The sequence below is a fragment of the Labeo rohita genome, chromosome 1, assembly GCF_022985175.1.
Source record: "Labeo rohita strain BAU-BD-2019 chromosome 1, IGBB_LRoh.1.0, whole genome shotgun sequence".
Taxonomy (NCBI): domain Eukaryota; kingdom Metazoa; phylum Chordata; class Actinopteri; order Cypriniformes; family Cyprinidae; genus Labeo; species Labeo rohita.
The window spans coordinates 27,016,251-27,037,707 of record NC_066869.1 but is presented as its reverse complement, the minus strand read 5'-3'; the positions used below and the strand labels follow the sequence as shown (position 1 = coordinate 27,037,707).

Sequence of the window (21,457 nt, the reverse complement as noted above, 5' to 3'; positions counted from 1 at the left end):
ATCCGTATTAACCAACGCGATTTTGTTTTTTTTATCCTAACGGGCTGCCGTAAAACCGGCTCTGTTGTTGATGGTGCGTTAGCTCACGAGTGTGTAGCGTGGAAGAAGTGCATTAAATCCACATGAAATAGCTATAATATAAATATTTAAACTATAAATAAGCATGTCAGACAAAGGAGAGGTGGATTTAACCGGGGCAAAACAGAACACGGGTGTATGGCTGGTTAAAGTAAGTGCTTTAAATAGCTCGATGACAAGCTTCTACAGCCAGTTGACATAGCTTTAGCATCTACTAATACCACGCATGACAATGTTGTTTATATGTTTTGCCGTGTAATTATTAAAACCATGCTAAAATGGGCCTTGTTTTAAAGATTTGTTTGCTTAAACGTCACAAAGGTCCCAAAGTATTTGTCACAACAATGGACCAAAGCATCAGGGAGAGGAGAAGTTGGAAAGCTCCGAATATCCAAGTATGTAGCAAAAATGTGTTCTGTTTACATGTTATGAAGTAGTACAAGTACAACGTTTATATGAAACAAAATTCATACAATTGTTTTTGTTTGCACAGGAATCAAGGCAAAGCTGAGGTAACTAGAATGACTACTAGTTTCAGTGTTTTATATTTGAGACTTAAGCCTTTAGGTGGACTCAGTGTTTTTCTGATTGACTGGCAGGTGTCTTTCACTCTCAATGAGGAGCTGACCACCATAGACACCATTGGGGAGAAATCCTCTGTGGTACGAGCCCCTAGAGAGCACCCATTCACTCTGCAGACGGTCGGTGGACAGACTTTGGCTGTTTTTACTGAAAACTCTTCAGGTGAGAACCAGGATGTCACTACAAGCAATGCTGTGAACTGCTGTGCATGTAAATCATATGAAGTTAAAATACAAAATTTGTCATAAATTGATGAGAATGTTTGTGTAGTACATTTAATGTAGTGTTATATTGTTTAAACTGAGTAAATTAGAACCATTTTTAGTAACACAGTAATAACTTTTATCAAGTCATTCACAAAAATGATTGCTAGTTATTTAATGTTATGATTATTACCATTATTTAATATTATGTTAATATCTTGAGATTTAGATTTTTTTTAGAGCATTTTTATTCAATGATATCAGAACCACTGTATTGGAATAACTAAAAATGCTGTGATATTTTAAATAATAGGGTCAGATATTTACTTAAGTGTGCAATTATTTTGCATGCTGTTACCTTTGTTACATTTATTTTAATTTTAACATAAGTTTAGCATGGACAGGATGAGAATGCATCAGCAAATATGTTATAGGTGGAAATTTCTAGAAACATAATTTAGTAGTTTTTATAGCATAAAATGTAAAATTATTTACAGAAAAGGTTAAGAATCCTTCTCTGGGTAATCCTTAACAAAATGTATAAATGTCTTGATATAATTCTTATTAGTGGTTACGTACATACATATATTAACATTAATAGTAGAGCTGCAAAACGATTAGTCGTGATTAATCGATTCTAAATAAAAAAAAATTTATTTATGTTTTTTATGTTTACATACTGTGTGTGTACGGTGTATATTTATTATTAGTGTTGCACGATATACCGATACTTACACTCAGTTAACCTTATAGGTTTTAATGAAAAGTAGCGAAGCCTGAAATGTACATCTTATTCATGCAAATACAGAGTAATAACCCCATTAATTACAGTAAGTATTAAAATTAAAAATAATAACACTAGCAACAACATGCCACTTCTGTGCCAATTCTGGTTACAATAAAACTATTATTGTTACTCCACAAATCTAAAAGCATTGTGTCTGCAAATCCTTTATTAACAATTAGATAAATTAACCTTAAAACTGTTTTGACTGTTTACAAATGTTGATATTCAGATGAAATGACTAATTGAAAAAATATTGTAGCCATTCATCAAATATGTTGAGATTAGGTCTGGTGCCATCTGTGGTCAAGAGAATATGTTAATCATTTTTAAATATTTGTGAACTATGACATGCTAAAACTTATATGTGACCCTGGACAACAAAACCAGTCATAAGTAGCATGGGCATATTTGTAGCAATAACCAACAATACATTGTATGGGTCAAAATTATTGATTTTTCTTTTATCCTAAAAATCATTAGGATCTTAAGTAAAGATCATGTTCTATTCATTTTGTTTTTTCCCAACCGTAAATATATCAACTTAATTTTTAATTAGTAATATGCATTGCTAAGAGCTTCATTTGGACAACTTTAAAGTTTTTTTTTTTTTTTTTCACCCTTAGATTCAGGACTTTCAAATAGTTATATCTTGGCCAATTATTGTCCTATCCTAACAAATCATACATCAATGCTTTTATATGATGTATAAATCTCAATTTTAAACAAATGACTCTTATGACTGGTTTTCTTGTCCAGGGGTCATATATAATGTATCATAGTTTTTTCCTGTTAACTGAACTTTTGCATTCAAACAGCTCATTTGGTAAGTCATTTTGTGCCATCTCTGGAACTTCCTGTACATGCTGCAGTTGCCTCATACTCTCTTCCTCAAGTTCTATTCATTTTTTTTTCTCTCTACTCTTTGTGTGTTGTGTGAGATGAATCAGATATTAGGTTGTGATAGCTTTAATCTGGTCTCTTAAGCTTTTGCAGTTGCTAACCTCTGCCTCTCAATCAGTGTATGTGATTGTGGTGTTTTAATGGTAGAAGACATTAGAATGGGCTTTCAGATATCACTGATTTTGAAAAACAAATCTAATCACTTCCTTAATCATTCCTTGATTAACATGGAGTTGTGTTATGGAGTTTGGTTGTTGTGTGTGTATGACCGACTCTATATAGTTGCCATGCTAATTCACATTTTTTCTGTAGTGAAAGTAAGGATGATTTCTTTAGATGTTGTGAATGTGCTTGAGTTACAAGGCGTGGTGACTTCTCTTCTGTTAAGTATCCCTGGACCAGTTGTTCATAAATGTGGCTGAATAAAATAATTTTCATTGGTAACTCATACTATATATATATAATTTTTATTTATTTTTTTTTTTTTTCAAGCTGCATTTATTTGATCAAAACATCATAAACATCATTATAATTTTGTTATAATCAAATTTTTTTGTTTTAAAATAACTTCTCTATTTCAACACATTTTAAATTGTAATTTATTCCTGTGATGGCAAAGCTGACTTTTCAGTGAAAGCCTGTTTCTGTCACTGAATAAAAAATAAGAAAGATGATTAACTTTTTATTTCACAATTCTGACTCTTTTTTTTTTCTCACAATTATGAGTTTAGAGTCTCAGAATTATGAGATTTAAACCCACAATTGCGAGTTCTAGACAGAATTGTGACAAACTTGCAATTCTGACTTTTTTCTTACTTAGAATTAATTGACATAAGCTCACAATTGTGAGTTATAAAGTCAGAATTGTGAGATATAAACGTTTTAGTTTATATTTTGCAATTGTGCCTTTTTTCTCAGAAAAAGAGAAGTCACATTTGCAAGTTTTTATCTTGCAATTCTGACTTTATTTCACTCAATTGTGAGTTTATTTCACGCATTTCTGAGGAAAAAAAGTCAGAATTGTGACTGTGACTCACAATTGTGAGTTTATATCATGCAATTCTGAGAAAAAAGTCACAATTGCGAGTTTATATCTTGCAGTTGACTTCTTTTCTCAGAATTGTTTATATCGAAATTCTGACTTCTCAGAATTGTGAGTTTATATGTCGCAATTCTGATGTATAATTTGGAATTGCAAGGTTATATCATGCAATTCTGACTTTATAACTCACAATTGTGAGTTTATATCTCGCAATTCTGACGACTTTTCTCAAAATTAAGTTTATGTGTCTCAATTCTGGCTTCTTTTCTCAGAATTGTGAGTTCATATCTCACAATTCTGACATAACTCACAATAGCAAGTTTACTCACAATTGTGAGAAAAAAAAGTCAGAATTGTGAGGAAAAAGTGACAATAACTTTATTTTTTTCCATGGCAGAAACAGGCTTCCATACTTTTCAGCATCCATTCTTATCAATGTTGAAAGCAGTTGTGCTGTTTAATATTTTGGCGAAACAGTGATACATTTTTTTCAGGATTCATAATGAGTAGAAAGTTCAGAACATTTTTTTTTTTTTTTTTTTTTTGTAACGATGTAAAAAGTCTTTACTGTCATTTTTTTGTATCAAAATAATGCATTCTTTAATAGAAGAAATAATTTCTTTAAAAAATGATGCAATTATGAGAAAAAAGTCAGAAATGTGAGATACAAACTCACATTTGCGAGTTTTTATCTGGCAATTCTGACTTTATTTCTTAATTTTTATATTAACCCCAAATTGTTTGGTAGTGTACATGTATATGTCAGGTTTTTTTTAATGATAAATCCACTGTTTTATATGAATCTCCACATCCTTGAAGACAGGGTTCTGTTGGTTTGTGATTTTTGAGGTTCATTTAGAGCAATTTACTCAATGGTTTTAATAAAGCTAAATCATGAACTGTCTGACCAGAAGTTCTGTGTGGCTTGTTGGTCATATCTGCGTGGTTTGTCTATTTGTGCGTTTGCTTTCGCTGACTGCTGTGTAAGAAGCTGCCGTGAGGCTTGGCCTGCCGTGATTACTTTGGCATGTACTCCCCCTTGTTCTCATGTTGCCATCCCTCTCGTAGGGCAGTCAGATGCTGAGGCTGGTGGCTCAGGTACAGGCCCAGGTGAGTGCTCATCGTCGCCCCCTGCTTGAGTGGAAGTCCAGAAATGACCAAATCAAGCCTTGTACTGTTTCTAATGGTCTAATGGCCTTTGATTTGAAACAGCAATTATAGATGCTTTCTGTGGCCTAATTTAAAGAATTGGTGGAGCAGAGAATGTACAGAATGAAATTGAAGTTGCGCCTGTCACTGTTGATGTAATGACTGAGCAGTAATGGGTTGTGTGTTGCAGCAGCGATTGCACTTACAACTGTCAGTGAGTATTAATGTCTCTCTTCTCTCACAAAGATAAAATTGCACTGGAAGGAGTGGTGGTGCAGAGAGCTGAATGCAGACCGGCCGTCAGTGAAAACTACATGAAGCTGAAGAAGTATGTTCATAGATGCACACACAAGCTCTGTTCCAACATTTAGTGAGCTGCCTACACAAGCAGCATTGTAATTGTCATGGAAACTGAAAAGAGATACATTTGTAAGCCAGAACTCCACACAAATTTCCTGAACTCACAACACTAGCAAGTGGTTTTTAAAATAAGAAAGAAAATAGATTTATTAGGTCTGTACGGGTCCACACACAATCTTTTTTTCGAGACATGTGATGTCTGATACATAAACTTTAAAGGGAAAGTTCGCCCAAAAATGACAATTTTGTCATTACTCACTCACTCATGTCATTCCAAACCCGTAAGACCTTCGTTCTTCTTCGAAACGCATATTAAGATATTTTTGATGAGATCAAAGAGCTCTCTGATCCTGCATAGAGAGCAATGCAACTGACACGTTCAAGTTCCAGAAAAGTAGTAAGGTTATTTTTAAAAAAGTCCATGTGACATCAGTGGTTCAACTGTAATTTAAACCATAATTGACTGTGTTAGATGCGTTGCTGTCCACGCAGAGTCAGAAAGCTCTCAGATTTAATCAAAAATATCTTAGTTTGTGTTCTGAAAACAAATGAAGGTCTTACGGGTTTGGAACGACATGAAAGAATTTATATTTTTAGGTGAACTATACCTTTAATATGCTCATAGCGAGAACTCATAAAGAATGTTGTTTTTTCTTTTTTCCAGACTGCAGATCGAGGAGTTATCTAAACCCCTCAGGTTCTCTCAACAGCTTGACAAAGCAGTTACCACCAACTATAAACCTGTGGCTAATCATGCTTATAATGTAAGTCAAGCTTTTGCATTGTCCAGCAGATGTCTGAAGTATCTGATTTGCAGTTGGTTGTTGATGCACACACTTTCTCTTTTTTTCCCCTCAGCTGGACTATGAAAAGAAGAAGAAAGAAGAAGGGAAGAGGGCACGAGCAGATAAACAGCAGGTGCTGGACATGCTGTTCTCTGCTTTTGAGAAGCATCAGTTTTATAACATTAAGGATCTGGTGGACATCACAAAACAGCCTGTGGTGAGTTACATTATGGTAGAACTATGTATTATCACATTTATGCTGCTGTTCAGGTTTTTATGCTATTTTTTTATGTTTGAAAGAAGTCTTATGCTCACAAAGGCTGCATTTATTTGATCAAAATACAGTAATATTGTTAAATATTATAGCCGTTTTAAATACTTTTCTTTTTTTAATATATTACAAAACATATCCAGTCTTCAGTGTCACATGATCATTAAGAGATGATTCTAATATGTTCATTTGCTGCTTAAAAAAGTAGTTCACTTGTAGAACAAAAATGTACAGACAATTTACTTACCCCTTTGTCATCCAATATGTTCATGTCTTTATTTCTTCAGTCAGTAAGAAATTGCTTCTTGAGGAAAACATTTCAGGATTTCTCTCCATATAATGGACTTCAGTGGTGCCTGTGAATTTGAACCTTCAAAATGCAGTTTAAATGCAGCTTCAAAGGGCTCCAAATGATCTTAGCCAAGGAAGAAGGGTTTTATCTGGCAAAACGATTCGTCATTTTAGAAACAAATTGACAATTTATATACTACTTAACCTCAAACGCTCATCTTGCCTAGCTCTGCATAAACTGTTTTTTCCTGTTTATGACCGTTAGGGTATGTAGAAAAACTCCTGTCTCATTTTCTTCCCCAACTTTAAAATCGTCCTACATCGCTGCAGAAGTACGACACAGTGTTTACAAAGTGAACATGCAAAGAAGATCAAACGCCCTTTACAAAAAAAAGGTAAAACAGCGATGCAGGACGATTTTGAAGTTGAAGAAGAAAACGAGATGGGAGTTTTTTGCCATACCGTAACTGTATTGACCTGGATTACACAGACTACGCATAGACTACGCATGCACTACGTATGCACAAGACAAGATGAGCATTTGAGGTTAAAAAGTATATAAATTGTCAATTTGTTTAGAAAATGACAGATTGTTTCGCTAGATAAGACCCTTATTTTTTTGGCTGGGATCATTTAGAGCCCTTCAAAGCTGTATTGAAACTGATTTTGGAAGTTCAAACTTGGGGGCACCATTGAAGTCCACTATATGGAGATAATTCCTGAAATGTTTTCCTCAAGAAACATAATTTCTTATTGACCAAAGAAAGAAAGACATGAACATCTTGGATGAGAAAGCGGAGAGTAAATTATCTGTACATTTTTGTTCTGGAAGTGAACTAATCCTTTAAGAAACATTATTTATTGTTATCCATTTTGAATACTTTTTATGTCGGGATTTATTTGTAAAAAGTTAATAGAATTTTTTTTTGCAAATAGAAGTAATAACTGTCATTCTTGATCAATTTAATATACGCTTCATGAACTGTACCGTGTATACTACAACCCTAGTGAGACATAAATATACTAAAATGAATTAGAAATGCATTTACTTCATGCTAAGTGTACTACAAATGCATTTACATATTTACGTACTTTTGATGTACTAAACTGGTATACTTAAAGTCTGCTAAACTGGAACAACTTATTTTGTTATAACTGAATGTATACTGAAGTATATTTGATTGTGCCAAACAGTTGATTGCGCAACTAGTGCAAGTATAATTTAGGTACTCTTTAAATGCCTTGCAGATCATACAATCTTCATCAAGAGTGACATTAAAACACATTTTATGCTTCGTATTAAGAAATGTGTATTGTGCACAAGTAGTACTCCAAATAAAGTTAAAATGTCATTTTTATATTAATAAGTCTGATGCAATTTGTCAGTTAATATGTTAATAGATTTTAATTATATTTAGTATGAAATAAATGTATTTTAAATATATTCCTTTTTTACTAGGCACAGCTGCCTATAAAATCTACCTTTCTTATCCTCTAGATTTATTTGAAGGAGATTCTTCGCGATATTGGCATATACAATATCAAAGGCACCCACAAAAACACCTGGGAACTCAAACCAGAGTACCGACACTACCAGAATGAAGAGAAGAGTGACTGATCATTTTCAAAGCCTGTCACCATTGGACTTGTGAGTGGCTATGAAAACCTGAGATGCAAACTTCCCCAATAAGTCCAAAATGTTGCTTCTGGAACATTTTCTTCAAAGATGATTCAGTTGCTTTTAGAGGTGTATCAAAACTCAGTGGCATTTTACAGTGCTGAGCAGTTTTTATTATGCCTGTTATATTGAGGAATTCCCATGAAAAAAAAAAAAAAAAGTAATAGTTGTTCAAGACTGCATCTGAAGTTCAGTCATCTGAAATGAAAATAACTTGTCGGCTTTTCATCTTAATGTTGTGTGTAAAAAGGGTGATGCTGAATTGTTTTTTTTGGGGGGTTTTTTTTTTTTTTTTAGAAAAGTATTGATGGATTAATGGTAAACCATTGTTTTATTCAGATTTAGTTTTCTGATTAAAACACTTATTTTATATAGTATTTCGTGCTCTTAAATGCTTTTGAAATAAAGTTTTTTTTTGTACAAAAAAAAAAAATCTTTCATGTTGTATCTGCACACAAAGCAGGACTGGGGTTAAATAAATTATTTAATATCAAATACATTTGATTTGATAAAAATGACCATTATGTAACCAAAATTTCTGGTATTGTGGTTATGAATAGGCACTAAGAAACTCAAAGCAGCTCCTCATCAAACATGGGCTCATTATTTAGCCGCCTTTGCAGTCACCAGAACCAATGCTATTATGCAAGATGGTGTGCACACCAGTAAATCTACTTTCACTTATGCAATTCTGTAGGTTTACAGCTATGGTTTAGGTGGGTGCATTACTTTAAGTCTAGATAGCTGGTCTGGTTACAAATGATACTTTAAGCAGTGAAAGTGTATACGATGTCTGAAGAACACAAAAAGATCAGCCTGAATAATTGCAGGGCTGATCAGGGGTCAACCTTAACACTACACCGTATTGTGATGCATCTGGCATTGTCTATACTGATTAGGGCTGTCACGATATTCAATTTTTCACACCACGGTTATTGCCGTAAAAAAATATCACGATATCGATATATCGCGATATTTATAAAAAACTTCAGTCAGTCAGTAAATTTTTACTTTATTTTGTTTTTCTTTTTTATCCAACAAACATAACAATACTTAGAAATACAGGGGAAATGCATTTTCACATCTTGAATTTTTAATCTATGGCAAATTTTTGTGAAGGAAGACAAGCATGTTAAGTTTATCTGGTTTCAAACTGGAGCGAAACACTGTCTGAATGTTTCCTGAAGAGCTGAAAAGTCTTTCTGATGCAACACTGGTGGCGGGAATGCAAAGGATCTTTTGTGCCACTTTTGCCAACCTTGGAAACTCCTGCTCATTCTCTTTCCACCACTGCAGTGGGTTTTTATGGGCATCATGTCCTTTGCTATGAAGTAGGCTAGTGACTTAGTGATAGCTGTGTCTTCACATGCACTAGTCATGTCTGCTTTCCTTTTCCTTTCCACAGACTCAAAAATTGTTAGCTGACCTGAGGCTCTGGCTTGCTCTCTCTTCTTGAAAGCTCCCTATGAAATAACAAGACAGAAAATACTGTAAAGTTCAACAGTACAATAAATAAACATTAACATCAAAACTGATACGTATTAACTAATGTACACGTAATGTTATTTTAAGCTATTTAACCTATGGTTGCGCCGGCGCCACCGCAGATGTTCAACTTAAAGTAGAAATGTGGTCACTCAGCGTTTATAAATCATTTTTAGTCATGTAATAGATTTGAACAAAGAAATCAAGTGTGAGGCACAGGCCGTATTGGCCGAGACTTGATTGCAAATACAAATACAGAAACAAAACGAATAAAGAAACCGTGATACTTATTATAAGAATCACCGTTAATTTAAGTATGTGAACACCGAAAACTGCTGTTAACAGGTTAATGGAACATTTCCAATTCTATAACTAGTAAAATAATAGCAATTTACTTTCTGTAAAATGGCGTAATCCAGAGGGTGATGGACACGGAGGTGGGTAAAAAGGTTGGTGGTGTTGCCCCCCTTCGCACTGACTGTAGCGTGACACTTTCTGCAGATTGGGCTGTCTAAGGAGTTGTTTTCTTTGAAACCGAAAAACTCCCATACTGGCGAGCTTACTTTTTTCGGGTGTGGACAGAGCCTCTCACTCTCCTGCTCCGACGACATGACAGTAGCTGCGCATTTTCTTGTTTGACGGGTGTCAAATGCAGCAAGGCGCATTACTGCCACCTGGAAGGTCAACCAGGTACTGGCGCTGTACATTTACGTGCCGTGTCATCATTAGAGTCCTATTTATTTTAAATATTGTGGTTATTGCCAATACCGGTATATCGTCGAACCCTAAATTAACACGATGTCGATATTTAATGATTTGAATATCACGATTATCGTGAAAACCGGTATATTGCGACACCCCTAATACTGATGCTAAAATACTCTTTCATGTGCTTATCAAGAAATTTAAAGACAATTCACAACATCACTTTCACATGCAGATGTCAGACACACCCGTCTTTAACCAATCAGGAATTTGTGCTTTCATTACACATCAGAACAAGCCACAACCATTTGCTCACACAAATGCACTTTTATCATGATCTGTAATATAGCATTTAACATCTTAACTCCTAATTGTGTCATGTTTGTCTTAATTTTGCAAGTCATGTTATTGAGAATAAATGTAAATAGAGGTATCCAAACATTCAAAAGCACAATTAGAATACTTTTTTTCACATTTGAAAACTAACAGGACTTTACCTTGTATGAAAGCTAAAAAGATTTTAACTGGTCCTCATGCATTGAACCCTGTAGAGGTATATTAACATTTAAACATCTGGGAGTTTGGAATTACTTCCTGGTGAGTCAAAGAGGTATCTGAATATCAAACCCAAGTCCTAAACAAGGATATTAACTATTAAAATGAAAAACCTTTAAGTAGAGGATCAAAAAAGTTCAAAGTTGTACTAAGGCGAGAATGGGTATTGTTTTGGTTTTAGGACAACTTTGAAAGATTTTGATCCACTTCAAATGTTGACTATTGTACATATAAACATGTCTTTTGTATTAACTCAGAATCAACAATTACAGCATAACGTATCAAAGCATTTTCAAATTATTTTTTAATCCGATTCTTGGTTCAAAAATACACAGACCAAAATGATAAACAACACTTTTGTTTTTACCCCCATTTTTATGAGCTGAAATCAAAGACTTTTTTTATGTACACAAATTTCTATTTCTCTCAAATATTGTCTTTCTCTCTAGAGCATCCAAAACATGCTCAATAGGTGACATGTCCGGTGATTATGCTGGCCATGCAAGAACTGGGATGTTTTCAGCTTACAGGATTGTGTACAGATCCTTGCAATACGGGGCCGTGCATTATCATACTGCAACATGAGGTGATGGTCATGGATGAATGGCACAACAATGGGCCTCAGGATCTCATCATGATATCTCTGTGCATTCAAAATGCCATCAATAAAATGCACCTGCATTCGTTGTCCATAACATACGCCTGCCCATATCATAACCCCACCGCCACCATGGACCACTCGATCCACAACGTTGACATCAGCAAACCACTCACCCACACGCCGCCATACATGCTGTCTGCCATCTGCCCAGTACAGTGAAAACCAGGATTCATCTGTGAAGAGAACACCTCTCAAAAGTGCCAAACACCACTGAATATGAGCATTTGCCCACTCAAGTCGGTTACGACAACGAACTGCAGTCAGGTCAAGACCCCGATGAGGATGATGAGCATGCAGATGAGCTTCCCTGAGATGGTTCTGACAGTTTGTGCAGAAATTCTTTGGTTATGCAAACCGATTGTTGCAGCAGCTGTCCGGGTGGCTGGTTTCAGATGATTTTGGGGGTGAAGATGCTGGATGTGGTTACACGTGGTCTGCGGTTGTGAGGCCGGTTGCATGTACTGCCAAATTCTCTGAAAATCCTTTGGAGACAGCTTATGGTAGAGAAATGAACATTCAATTCACGGGCAGCCCTGTGGACATTCCTACAGTCAGCATGCCAATTTGCACGCTCCCTCAAAATATGTGGCAGTGTGCTGTGTGATGAAACTTTACATTTTACTCTGGCCTTTTATTGTAGCCAGTCTAAGACACACCTGTGCAGTAATCATGCTGTCTAATCAGCATCTTGATATGCCACACCTGTGAGGTGGATGGATTATCTCTGCAAAGGAGAAGTGCTCACTAACACAAATTTAGACAGATTTGTGAGCAACATTTGAGAGAAATAAGCCTTTTGGTTACATAGAAAGTCTTAGATCTTTGAGTTCAGCTCATGAAAAATGGGGCAAAAAGTGTTGCGTTTATTATTTTGGTCAGTGTAGATGCAGCTGTTCATTGTATAGGGAAGAGATACCCAAAATGCTGATTTTGCCCACCATTTCATCTAACAAGAAGGTGGAAAAATTGAGGTTAAACATTCATGAATCTCTTTATTTTGAATTTATTTATTTTTTGAGTTATTTATGCTTTGAAAAATGAATGATGGAATGAAGAATGATGAAAATTGGCAGACTTATTGAGGCAGTTCGCAATAGAATCCGGATTAACTCTAGTTTTGTTTTTTTTTTTTTTTTTTTTTTTTTTTTTTTTGTCATTTTGTTTCAGTTTTCCTTTCTAAAAAATGTCATCTTTATTTCTAAATTTAGCTTTTTGTTGTACCCTTTTTCTGCATTGAGTGAATATAGAAATTTATGTGAAGAAATAAAAACAACTTTAGTTGCAGTGAAAGAAACACTTCATTCCAGCTCACTGCCCTCAATCAAGTTCGAAACGTTTGGGCACCTCTGTAAGGCTTCCAATTTACCTTGAAAAGAGGCTTATCTCCTTCACCCTTGATTAGAATTGTTCCTTTTATAATTCTGTCAATGACAGTTGAGAGTTGAGCAACTTAAGTTGTTGACACAGGACAAGTTAAACAGTTAACACAAGGAAAAACACCAATTAGCCAGCAGCTTGACTTTATTCAATAATGGTGCCAAGAAATCCTATACAATCCTGTGATTCAATATGGAACGGGGAAAATTACAACTGTACAGATGCTGAAACAAGAAGCTGACATGCACAGCAAATGAGAAGCCAGCAGTCAACTTCACCTCGATGACGAAAAAATAAAATAGAACCCCAAAAATTCTCAGTTTCTTATTCCACAATCTGTTCACATTGCGGTTTGGCTTGCTAAAAGTCCCGTTTTTAATTTCATGAAAGGATAGTTCACGTCTTCTCATCGTAGACGGGCATAAGCCAATCAAGAAATGAAAACAGTGGCCTCGTGAAGTTAAAAGAGCCTCTGGTCCTGATGGAAAGGATGAGGGGGAATGACTGGTTTAATCCACGGGCCCAATCCACCAAGCAGAGGCCAGAGTTGGAGGGGTAAATTGTTGACACTTGGGAAATTTACTAGGAAAAGGAAAAACAAAAGATTCAGTTTTGTTTCAAGCTACAACCTACTTCAGTACACCATTATATATATATATATATAAGAATAAATATATAAATATAATTGATAGCTTGAAGCTTATATATCTTCTAGAAAACTTATTTTCTTTTTAGAGCTTAATGCTTTCTAAAGCTAATGCAATTTTCTTATTCTCCCCAATTTAATTCTTTCCAGCCACCCTTCTGATGGCCAGATATCGTGAGGAAAGTTACTGTCGCATCCGTGTGCAAACCTGGAGCCACCAATTACGGCAACAGGTCTATCAGTGAATGCTACACAAAGCATGATTCCCTAAACTCCAGGCAAACATAACACTTGAAACTTACGCATTTCTCAATCTCCAGACCATCCTTAAAGAAAAGCATGTATGGTGTGACGCCATCCTCACGGAAATCAAGGAGACCAATCATGCCATCTGGGTTCATTGATTCACCAGTGAAAAACTGTAGGAGGTAAAGAGAAACCAGTTAGTCAGATTGATGCAAACTGTCTTTAGTTTCAAAAGAAATACCAATTTAGCATTACAATTTATGACAATGACTGTAGCTGACCAAACACTCACATACGTACTAACAAACTGAGTGCTACCAATGCTAACATCTACAGAACTGATTAGAAAATATGGTGTTGAGAAACAAATTTAGGTCTTAAATCAGCCCATCTAAGATGCGTACTTGGAACAGTTAAATGCTGCTCTTTTGAACTTTCTCTTCTTTAAAGGACCTTAAAAATGTATAGTTTCCACAAAAATATAAAGCAGTCAATTTCAACACTAAGGTTAAATGTTTCTTGAGCAGCAAATCATGATGTGAAACCAAAAACCGAAATAATGGCTGCTGAACAGCAGTTTCCAAAAAACAAAAAAAAAAAAAAAAAAAACACATTTTAAACCATTTAAATAGAATGTTTTTCACAATATTACTGTTTTTTTTTTTTTTTATTGAAGATGCTTTACAAAAACATACAAATCTTACCAATCCCAAACTTTTAAGCATACACGAACTTGGTACAGTTTCAGCGGTTACTGTAGCTCACCTGAAAATTTTTGATGTTGCCTAGAATTTTCTTGACCTCAGCTGGTGCGTTAGCCATGAAGGGGTCTACTCTGTCAGGTGCAACTTCCTGTAGCTTGGCTTTCACTCTGTTATAAAAAATAGCAATTATTAGCAAAATATTCAGGTATCATCAAGTGTTGCAAACTGCCAAGTACAGCAGTTTTACATAAGTTTTGTAGTCCTCAATTCAATCCAACATGCCACTCATAAGGCAGGCAGAAAGCGCAAGGACATTTAATTTTGCATCTCAAAATACTGAAACCCAGGTGGCCACAATACAAGACTCTAGGCTGTCAAAGATGCAAAAACTTAAGTTACAACACTACACGTTCACCATAATATTTACACCACAACATGCATTTCACAACGATGGTGTCATGACTTACGCCTTCATGTAGTCCTTGATGTAGGCTGTGTAAGACTTCTTGTCATAGGATGTCTCCTGAAGTTTGTGGTTGAGGACAATATCTACACCACTGACTGTGGTAGATTCACAGCCCTCATCCTGAACTTCTGCTGACGCATTGCCACCAATCAGTGCATCATCTATTTCTCCCTCCGCCCTGCTGATCATCTGCAAAACAGAGGCAATGACTGTAGCCGACTTCACACCAATCACTCCAGGTAAAAACTTCCATGCTAACATACTGATTGGTAATAATAACTAATGCCAATATCTGCAAAACCGGACGGTTAGAAAAATGTTAAGACTAATTTTGGTCTCACAATCAGTTTTGAAGCCCATCAAACATACGTACTCAGAACATGGGGTGTTTTCATCGGTCATGCCCTACAAAGGTGTCCTAAGTAGTCATCATTGTACGTCCATATGAGGGCTTTCACTTACAAAGTAAATTTAAAATAATAAACATTTGGTTAAAGAGAACCCACATACCTTTCCCTCAACTTCAATCATCATCCCATTCTCAGACTCTTTGATTTTGTAGATGTCGGAGAACATCTCATCCCCTGCGAAAAAAAAAAAAAAAAAATTGATAAAAAAAGAAAACTGAATTTTTGGTTACAATATTAGCCTAAAAAATTACTGACTTTGCCGATACAAAAAGGTAGTTTTTGTATTTTTTTTAAGGATTTTTAGCATAGGGGTTTATTAACATCCAATGAACAATGCACTGGACAGCTCTAAGAATCTCTTGTTTTCTCTGTAAATACTTAGTAACACTTTACAAGGTGTCCTTTGCTAACATTTATTAATGCATTAACATGAACGAACAATGAACAATACATTACACTATTTATTAATTTGTTAATGTTAGCTAATAAAAAGAGTCATTCATTGTTAGTTCACGGAGCTTTAATGTCAAACACAACTTGTGATTTTAATAATGCATTAGTAAATGCTTAAATTACCATTAGGATCAATAAATGCTGTAAAAGTACTGTTCATTTTTCATTCGTGTTAATTAATGTTGTTAACTAATGAACCGTATTGTAAACCGTTACCAAAACTGTTCCTCAGTTATCTTTTTACCGTTTTTTCCTTGCCATTTATCACATGGACGCTTTAAAAAGCATTTCTCGCAATTTCACTTATAATCCCCGTCAGCAGTGTTTACTGGAATGTTCTCAAAGCAAAATTAATAAATAAATGTAATGTTTAAAAATTAAAACGACGGAAAGCTTTAAAATATCCGCCAGTGTTGTAGATGACGACTAATTCGGTCGTTTTTATCTCACGCAAAAAGCACGTTATATATAACAGACTAACTTAATATGTAAAGGGCCTGGGAAAAGCTGACTCAGTGAAGAGTAACGTGAACTGGCCCGACTAGTAACACGCCCTGTTTAGCGCTCATTTCATCATCGCACAACGATTTGTGAAATAAAAAACCTTGTGTTTTCATTATCGTCCTTTTCGGTCCTTAAAATAAAAATTGACCAAAAATATACATTATTTTTTTCAACACAAACAGTAATTTGAAAAAGTACGGGCGTTAAAATAACTAACAGCACAACTTCTACCGAGCACCAAACTAGCGAACCGGCGTTTTCACTCAGCTGCTAATGTAACGCTCCCATTTACCAACAGATTAGCTTGAATATAACAGAACACTTTCACATCTTAAAGCAGTTTTGGCATAAAATAATTCTCAATGGGAAGGTTGATAAAAAGTTATTTGGGAGCTCTCCAATGCTAAGCGCGCTTACACGATTTTGTAGCTTGGTTAGCCACTAAGCTAACTGCATTCAAAAAAAAGTTAGGCCGCATTGAATCGGGATAGACCACCGGCCCTTTAAAACAATTTAACAACATCTGACGCCAAAAATATCGGTAGAAACGTAACATTCTGGGCTGTAACGTTGTGTTGGACGCTGTTCTTACCGGTGATGATGTCCTTATAGATGATCATTTTGTTGGATTGTGTTTGGGGGGTGTCAGGAGGCGAACAGCGCTGGCTGTGACCTGATCGTGGACTCAGCTGAAAAGGCCGGCGCGTGGATTGAGCATCTTATATATGCGCTGAAAAACACGGGCGCCCTCTAATGGTTTAATGTGAAATCATTCCACGCGTCTTGTGAGTTTCATCAACTTCACCCTGCTTCCTTCCCACTTTTCCGAACAGGATAGCTATTTTAGATGCTGGATAATTAAACTGTGAAAGTGTTAAAACAGCTGTCTGGCTTTTCCTTATCACTTGTACTTTTATTAAGGATTATTCCTGTAATGACGTACTTTTCTTTTATTATAGAGGGGCTTTAGCATAACTTTACTTTTAGCATTTTAGCATAGTTTGTAATGTTTATTTGGGATCCTGCTGCTGTGTATGTGTTTTTATGCTTTTTCCCCCTCAGCTGTGGCTTGTTGAATTTAGTTTTATCCTATATTGTTGATGATGGATTTTAAGATTTATTGTGCAGGCTTACATTACGATTTGATCAGTTACCTGGATGCGCAGCCATATTGGCGATACTCTGATGTAAACAACAGCATGGATTGCACGGTTAATGTACTACTGAATACGTTCTTCTGCTCATTTATGCTGTCTAAACCACAGAAAAAAATGTGTGGAAGCTACTAAAGGACTTAGTAAGCAGGAAAGGGTGTGATATTTTGACAAAGTAAAGTTAATAGGTGGTAAAGGTACATACAAGCCATTTTAATTAAGATATTAGCCTCATATTTCACCTACCTGACGGAGAATGATGAACAAACATGAATGTTTAAAATTCTTGTCCTGGAAATTCTGGTTCAGTTTGGCCAACCACAGGCGTCTTTTGTTCCTCAGACAGTTTTTTGCATTCTTCTCCTTGATTTGTTACAACTTTTGTCAGTCTATAGTACTTCAAATCTTTTTCCTGATCCAACCAATTAGTACAGCCCAAAACATGACAATACTTGAGTATTTTCAGCAGCAATAATCAGCAAAATATGCCAGTTTCATTCAGTTCAGTGGCATTTGTTTACGTTCTGCGCCGGCAATATGGCCGATTGATGATGCTTTGTGAAAATACTAATTGTAAACAGTGAACAAACTGGTGAGATTAAAATAAATAGTTTTATTTGTATGGAAGTGACTATGAATTCTCAGTTCTTTCTCCCTCTCTCTCAAAATAATCTAATTAGTCACATAGTACAGCCATTTTGTCTTGTGTTGGTGTTGTGAAGCGGGTGATTTCCAATACCCCCCTCTTCTGTTATAAAATGAATGCGTGATCATAGAAATCATGAATGCGGAAGCATCTTTTCTGGCATTTATGTTACAAGCAATGTCTTTATTTGGTATCTGAGAGGTGACTGATGGCCTGACCCCAGTGTTAACTTGTTAAGTCTGGCTTCCAGAAAATAAATATGTATTTGTTTGGCAATCATTCATCTGAATAATGATATAGTCAATTGTTATATTTTATAGAGAATTAGTAATTTTGTTATTATTCATTTTATTAATTCACGATTGGTTCTCGGGTCATTCCAGCTGGAATCATCAAATGGTCCCCACCTGACCCCCTCAGATTTGTCTGAAAAAAATCTATGTGATGGGTAATATGCCCAATAGATCATATACAAAATTTCAGATCTCTACTGTGCATATTTTTTTTTTTTTACAAAAAATCTGTAAAAAAGTTTGTTTTAATTTAGGCATATGAGTTCAAAATAGCTGGTACTACAGTAGTTGTGAATGTCACACAACAATGATTTTTTAAAAAATTATTACAGAAAAATGAGGCAAAACCCCATCCTAATTTTTTTATATTTTATCAATAACAATATGCTCTTTTAAAAAAAACAAGTTTTTGTTCACACCTAGTGTCATTCATGGGAAATATTGCTCTGAACATTGGTGTAAATGAGTTTTTTTCCATTTTGGACCTTAATACCTCAACATCCATCAGACTCTATTGTCTGATATCAAAGGATGTGAAAGACATGGTACATATCAGACCATTTACCAAGTTTGATGCTTATATATTGAAAATTGAGGTTTCTATGGACATCTGAAAACCCCTAAAGTAATAGTTTCAAAGAAAAGTAGAGGGCCAGCATTCAGGTGTAAATTCAGTAACAATGCTGTGAGTTGTAATTCGTGCACTTCTGGACTAAGACTCTTAGCCCAGAAAATTTCATGGACCTGGCACAAATCGTTCTGGAGATATTTCAGTCTGAACATGGTCACTCAGACTGTGATGCCAAAACGGGGTAAAAAACAAACTTTTTTACAGATTTTTTGTGAAAAAACTACGCACAGTAGAGATCTGAAATATTGTATATGATCTATTGGGCATATTACCCATCACATGGATTTTTTTCAGACAAATCTGAGGAGGTCAGGTGGGGAACTTTTCCAAAATTTGATGATTCCAGCTGGAATGACCCTCATGATAGACGTACAAGACATTTTAAGACCAATGCACTACATGTATCTACTAACCCTTACAATAGTTGCTCATGATGGAATTTAAAATACTGTTTTTAAGAACAGAACATCAAGTTTGGATGTGTTTAAATCATCTGTGCTGTTAACGTATCAGAACCTGTAGAAATGACGTCAACAGATCATCCATATGACTATGGTGTTTTTGCATGTATTCTAGGTTAATTCGAGGCTGGCTTCTCTTACTCATTTTCTACGGATTTTGGAAGCATGGGAAAATCTGTCTTCAGTAAACTCTCTGTTAACTGATTGGGGTTTATCTGTAATTCCCCTACAGCTGAATGAATGTGGACAGAAGACTTTAATTTCTTTAGTTACATAGAGTTGAAGTTAGTCATGTCTAAGACAAGCTATGAGTCAGGTATACTTTTGGTAGGGTATATAACAGGTATCCTTAACTAAACATAGCAATTATTTTACCCTACCCATGGGGGCGCCCCTTGGTACAAATTAATGTTTTGTTAAAAATCTAATAACATTAAAACTCTGGACATTTTTCATACTTTGTTTATAATTTATGTTATTGTCACTAAAGCTATGATAACTTTCCTGAACAAAATTACACAGTCCTTAAGGGGGGTGTTTTCCCCCACTCTACCCTAATATTTGGCAATCAATTTCTAGTTTTTAATTCGATCATCCTCGAAGGAGTGATATCACTACTGGAAGGAAAACAACAGCACAAAGTAGAAACTCATCTATGTGAAGCTAGTAAGTTCTTTATGATGATCTCAAAGCATTTTGTTGTTGTTATTTTTCTTTTGTTTTTTGTCTTTTTTCCCGCTTTTGCTCTATTATATACACTACCGTTCAAAAGTTTGGGGTCAGTACATTTTTATTGTTTCTTTTTTTTTTTTTTAAGAAATTAATACTTTTATTCACCAAGGATGTATTAAGTTAATAATTAAAAGTTTATTAAAAGTTCATAATAAATAATTTACATTGTTATAAAATATTTATATTTTGAATAAACACTGTACTTTTTAAACTTGTTATTCATGAAAGAATCCTGAAAAAAAAAAATCACAGGTTCCAAAAAATATTTGGCAGCACAACTGTTGATATTATCCAACATTGATCATTCTAATAATAAATCCGCATATTAGAATGATTTCTGAAGGATCATGTGACACTTAAGACTGGAGTAACAGCTGATAAAAATTCAGCTTTTCATCACAGGAATAAATTCTATTTTAAAGTATGTTAAAATAAAAAACATTATTTTATATTGTAAAAACATTTTGCAATATTACTGTTTTTTTTCTATATTTTTAATCAAATAAATGCAGCCTTGATGAGCATAAGAGACTTCTTTAAAGACTATTACAAGTCTTACTGACCCCACACTTTTGAACGGTAGTGTATGTGTTCAACAAACATATACGTATGTAGAACATCATTATGCATCACCCAACATATGATTAAGGGACTCGTATGAAAACAATTAAATATTTTGTTGTAATGGCACAAAATTGAAAATTATGAAAAAGGGGCCCACCATAGGACATCTTGGCACAGTCATCTGACCTTTACAGAGCATTTTATCTAATGACCAAATTAATCATGATACTTTAATTTTGGGGGAGAAAAAATGCCATACTTCAACTAAATTGGCAAAAAAATGTCACAATATAGCAGCAGTTACAATGCAGTGAGAATTTTTCCACTTTTGGGTTTAGGTAATGATTACTAATGAAATAATACATAATAAAGTTAATAAATAACAAAATAACAGCAACATAAATTATGATGAATAAAAAAAGGTTTTAAGCCAGTTATTTCTATCTTTTGCTGTAGTGTGTCAGTAGGAAATATCAGTTTACATTTCCAAACTTTCCTTTTTGTCATTAATTGTAATAATTTAGTGTTTTTTTTTTTTACTACACAAGGTGTCTGACAACAGACAGGATTCTCTTCCCAGAGATCAGACCTCACCTTCATCAAGTCAGTCTGGGATTATATGAAGAAAAAAAGAAAAA

At 34.9% G+C, this 21,457-nt stretch overlaps 3 protein-coding genes and 3 non-coding genes across 7 annotated transcripts; 1 reads left to right on the top strand and 5 right to left on the bottom strand.

The window, feature by feature from the left end:
* The first annotated feature begins 54 nt into the window (after positions 1–54).
* On the top strand, positions 55–8,657 carry gtf2f2a (general transcription factor IIF, polypeptide 2a). 2 transcript variants are annotated; one of them, XM_051119464.1, is made up of 9 exons: positions 55–229; positions 400–473; positions 572–590; positions 678–822; positions 4,661–4,702; positions 4,988–5,069; positions 5,766–5,865; positions 5,960–6,103; positions 7,947–8,657. In XM_051119464.1, the coding sequence occupies exons 1-9, from the start codon at positions 164–166 to the stop codon at positions 8,064–8,066; spliced, it is 792 nt and encodes a 263-aa protein (XP_050975421.1). In that variant the 5' UTR covers positions 55–163; the 3' UTR covers positions 8,067–8,657. The 2 variants fall into 2 exon arrangements, with proteins under 2 accessions (XP_050975421.1, XP_050975429.1); XM_051119472.1 differs by lacking the exon at positions 4,661–4,702.
* Positions 8,658–9,184: 527 nt separating this feature from the next.
* On the bottom strand, positions 9,185–10,400 carry LOC127170432 (uncharacterized). Its single transcript, XM_051118372.1, has 2 exons — positions 10,007–10,400; positions 9,185–9,589 (listed from the first exon to the last, which is right to left on the bottom strand). The coding sequence occupies exons 1-2, from the start codon at positions 10,316–10,318 to the stop codon at positions 9,275–9,277; spliced, it is 627 nt and encodes a 208-aa protein (XP_050974329.1). The 5' UTR covers positions 10,319–10,400; the 3' UTR covers positions 9,185–9,274.
* Positions 10,401–13,035: 2,635 nt separating this feature from the next.
* tpt1 (tumor protein, translationally-controlled 1) lies at positions 13,036–17,092 on the bottom strand. Its single transcript, XM_051116124.1, has 6 exons — positions 16,931–17,092; positions 15,482–15,555; positions 14,973–15,160; positions 14,567–14,672; positions 13,858–13,974; positions 13,036–13,491 (listed from the first exon to the last, which is right to left on the bottom strand). The coding sequence occupies exons 1-6, from the start codon at positions 16,956–16,958 to the stop codon at positions 13,489–13,491; spliced, it is 516 nt and encodes a 171-aa protein (XP_050972081.1). The 5' UTR covers positions 16,959–17,092; the 3' UTR covers positions 13,036–13,488.
* LOC127172564 (small nucleolar RNA SNORA31) lies at positions 13,676–13,806 on the bottom strand. Its single transcript, XR_007828649.1, has one exon. It is a non-coding gene; the product is annotated as a small nucleolar RNA SNORA31 (small nucleolar RNA).
* LOC127172559 (small nucleolar RNA SNORA31) lies at positions 14,758–14,891 on the bottom strand. Its single transcript, XR_007828647.1, has one exon. It is a non-coding gene; the product is annotated as a small nucleolar RNA SNORA31 (small nucleolar RNA).
* LOC127172554 (small nucleolar RNA SNORD58) lies at positions 15,340–15,409 on the bottom strand. Its single transcript, XR_007828646.1, has one exon. It is a non-coding gene; the product is annotated as a small nucleolar RNA SNORD58 (small nucleolar RNA).
* Positions 17,093–21,457: the final 4,365 nt, after the last annotated feature.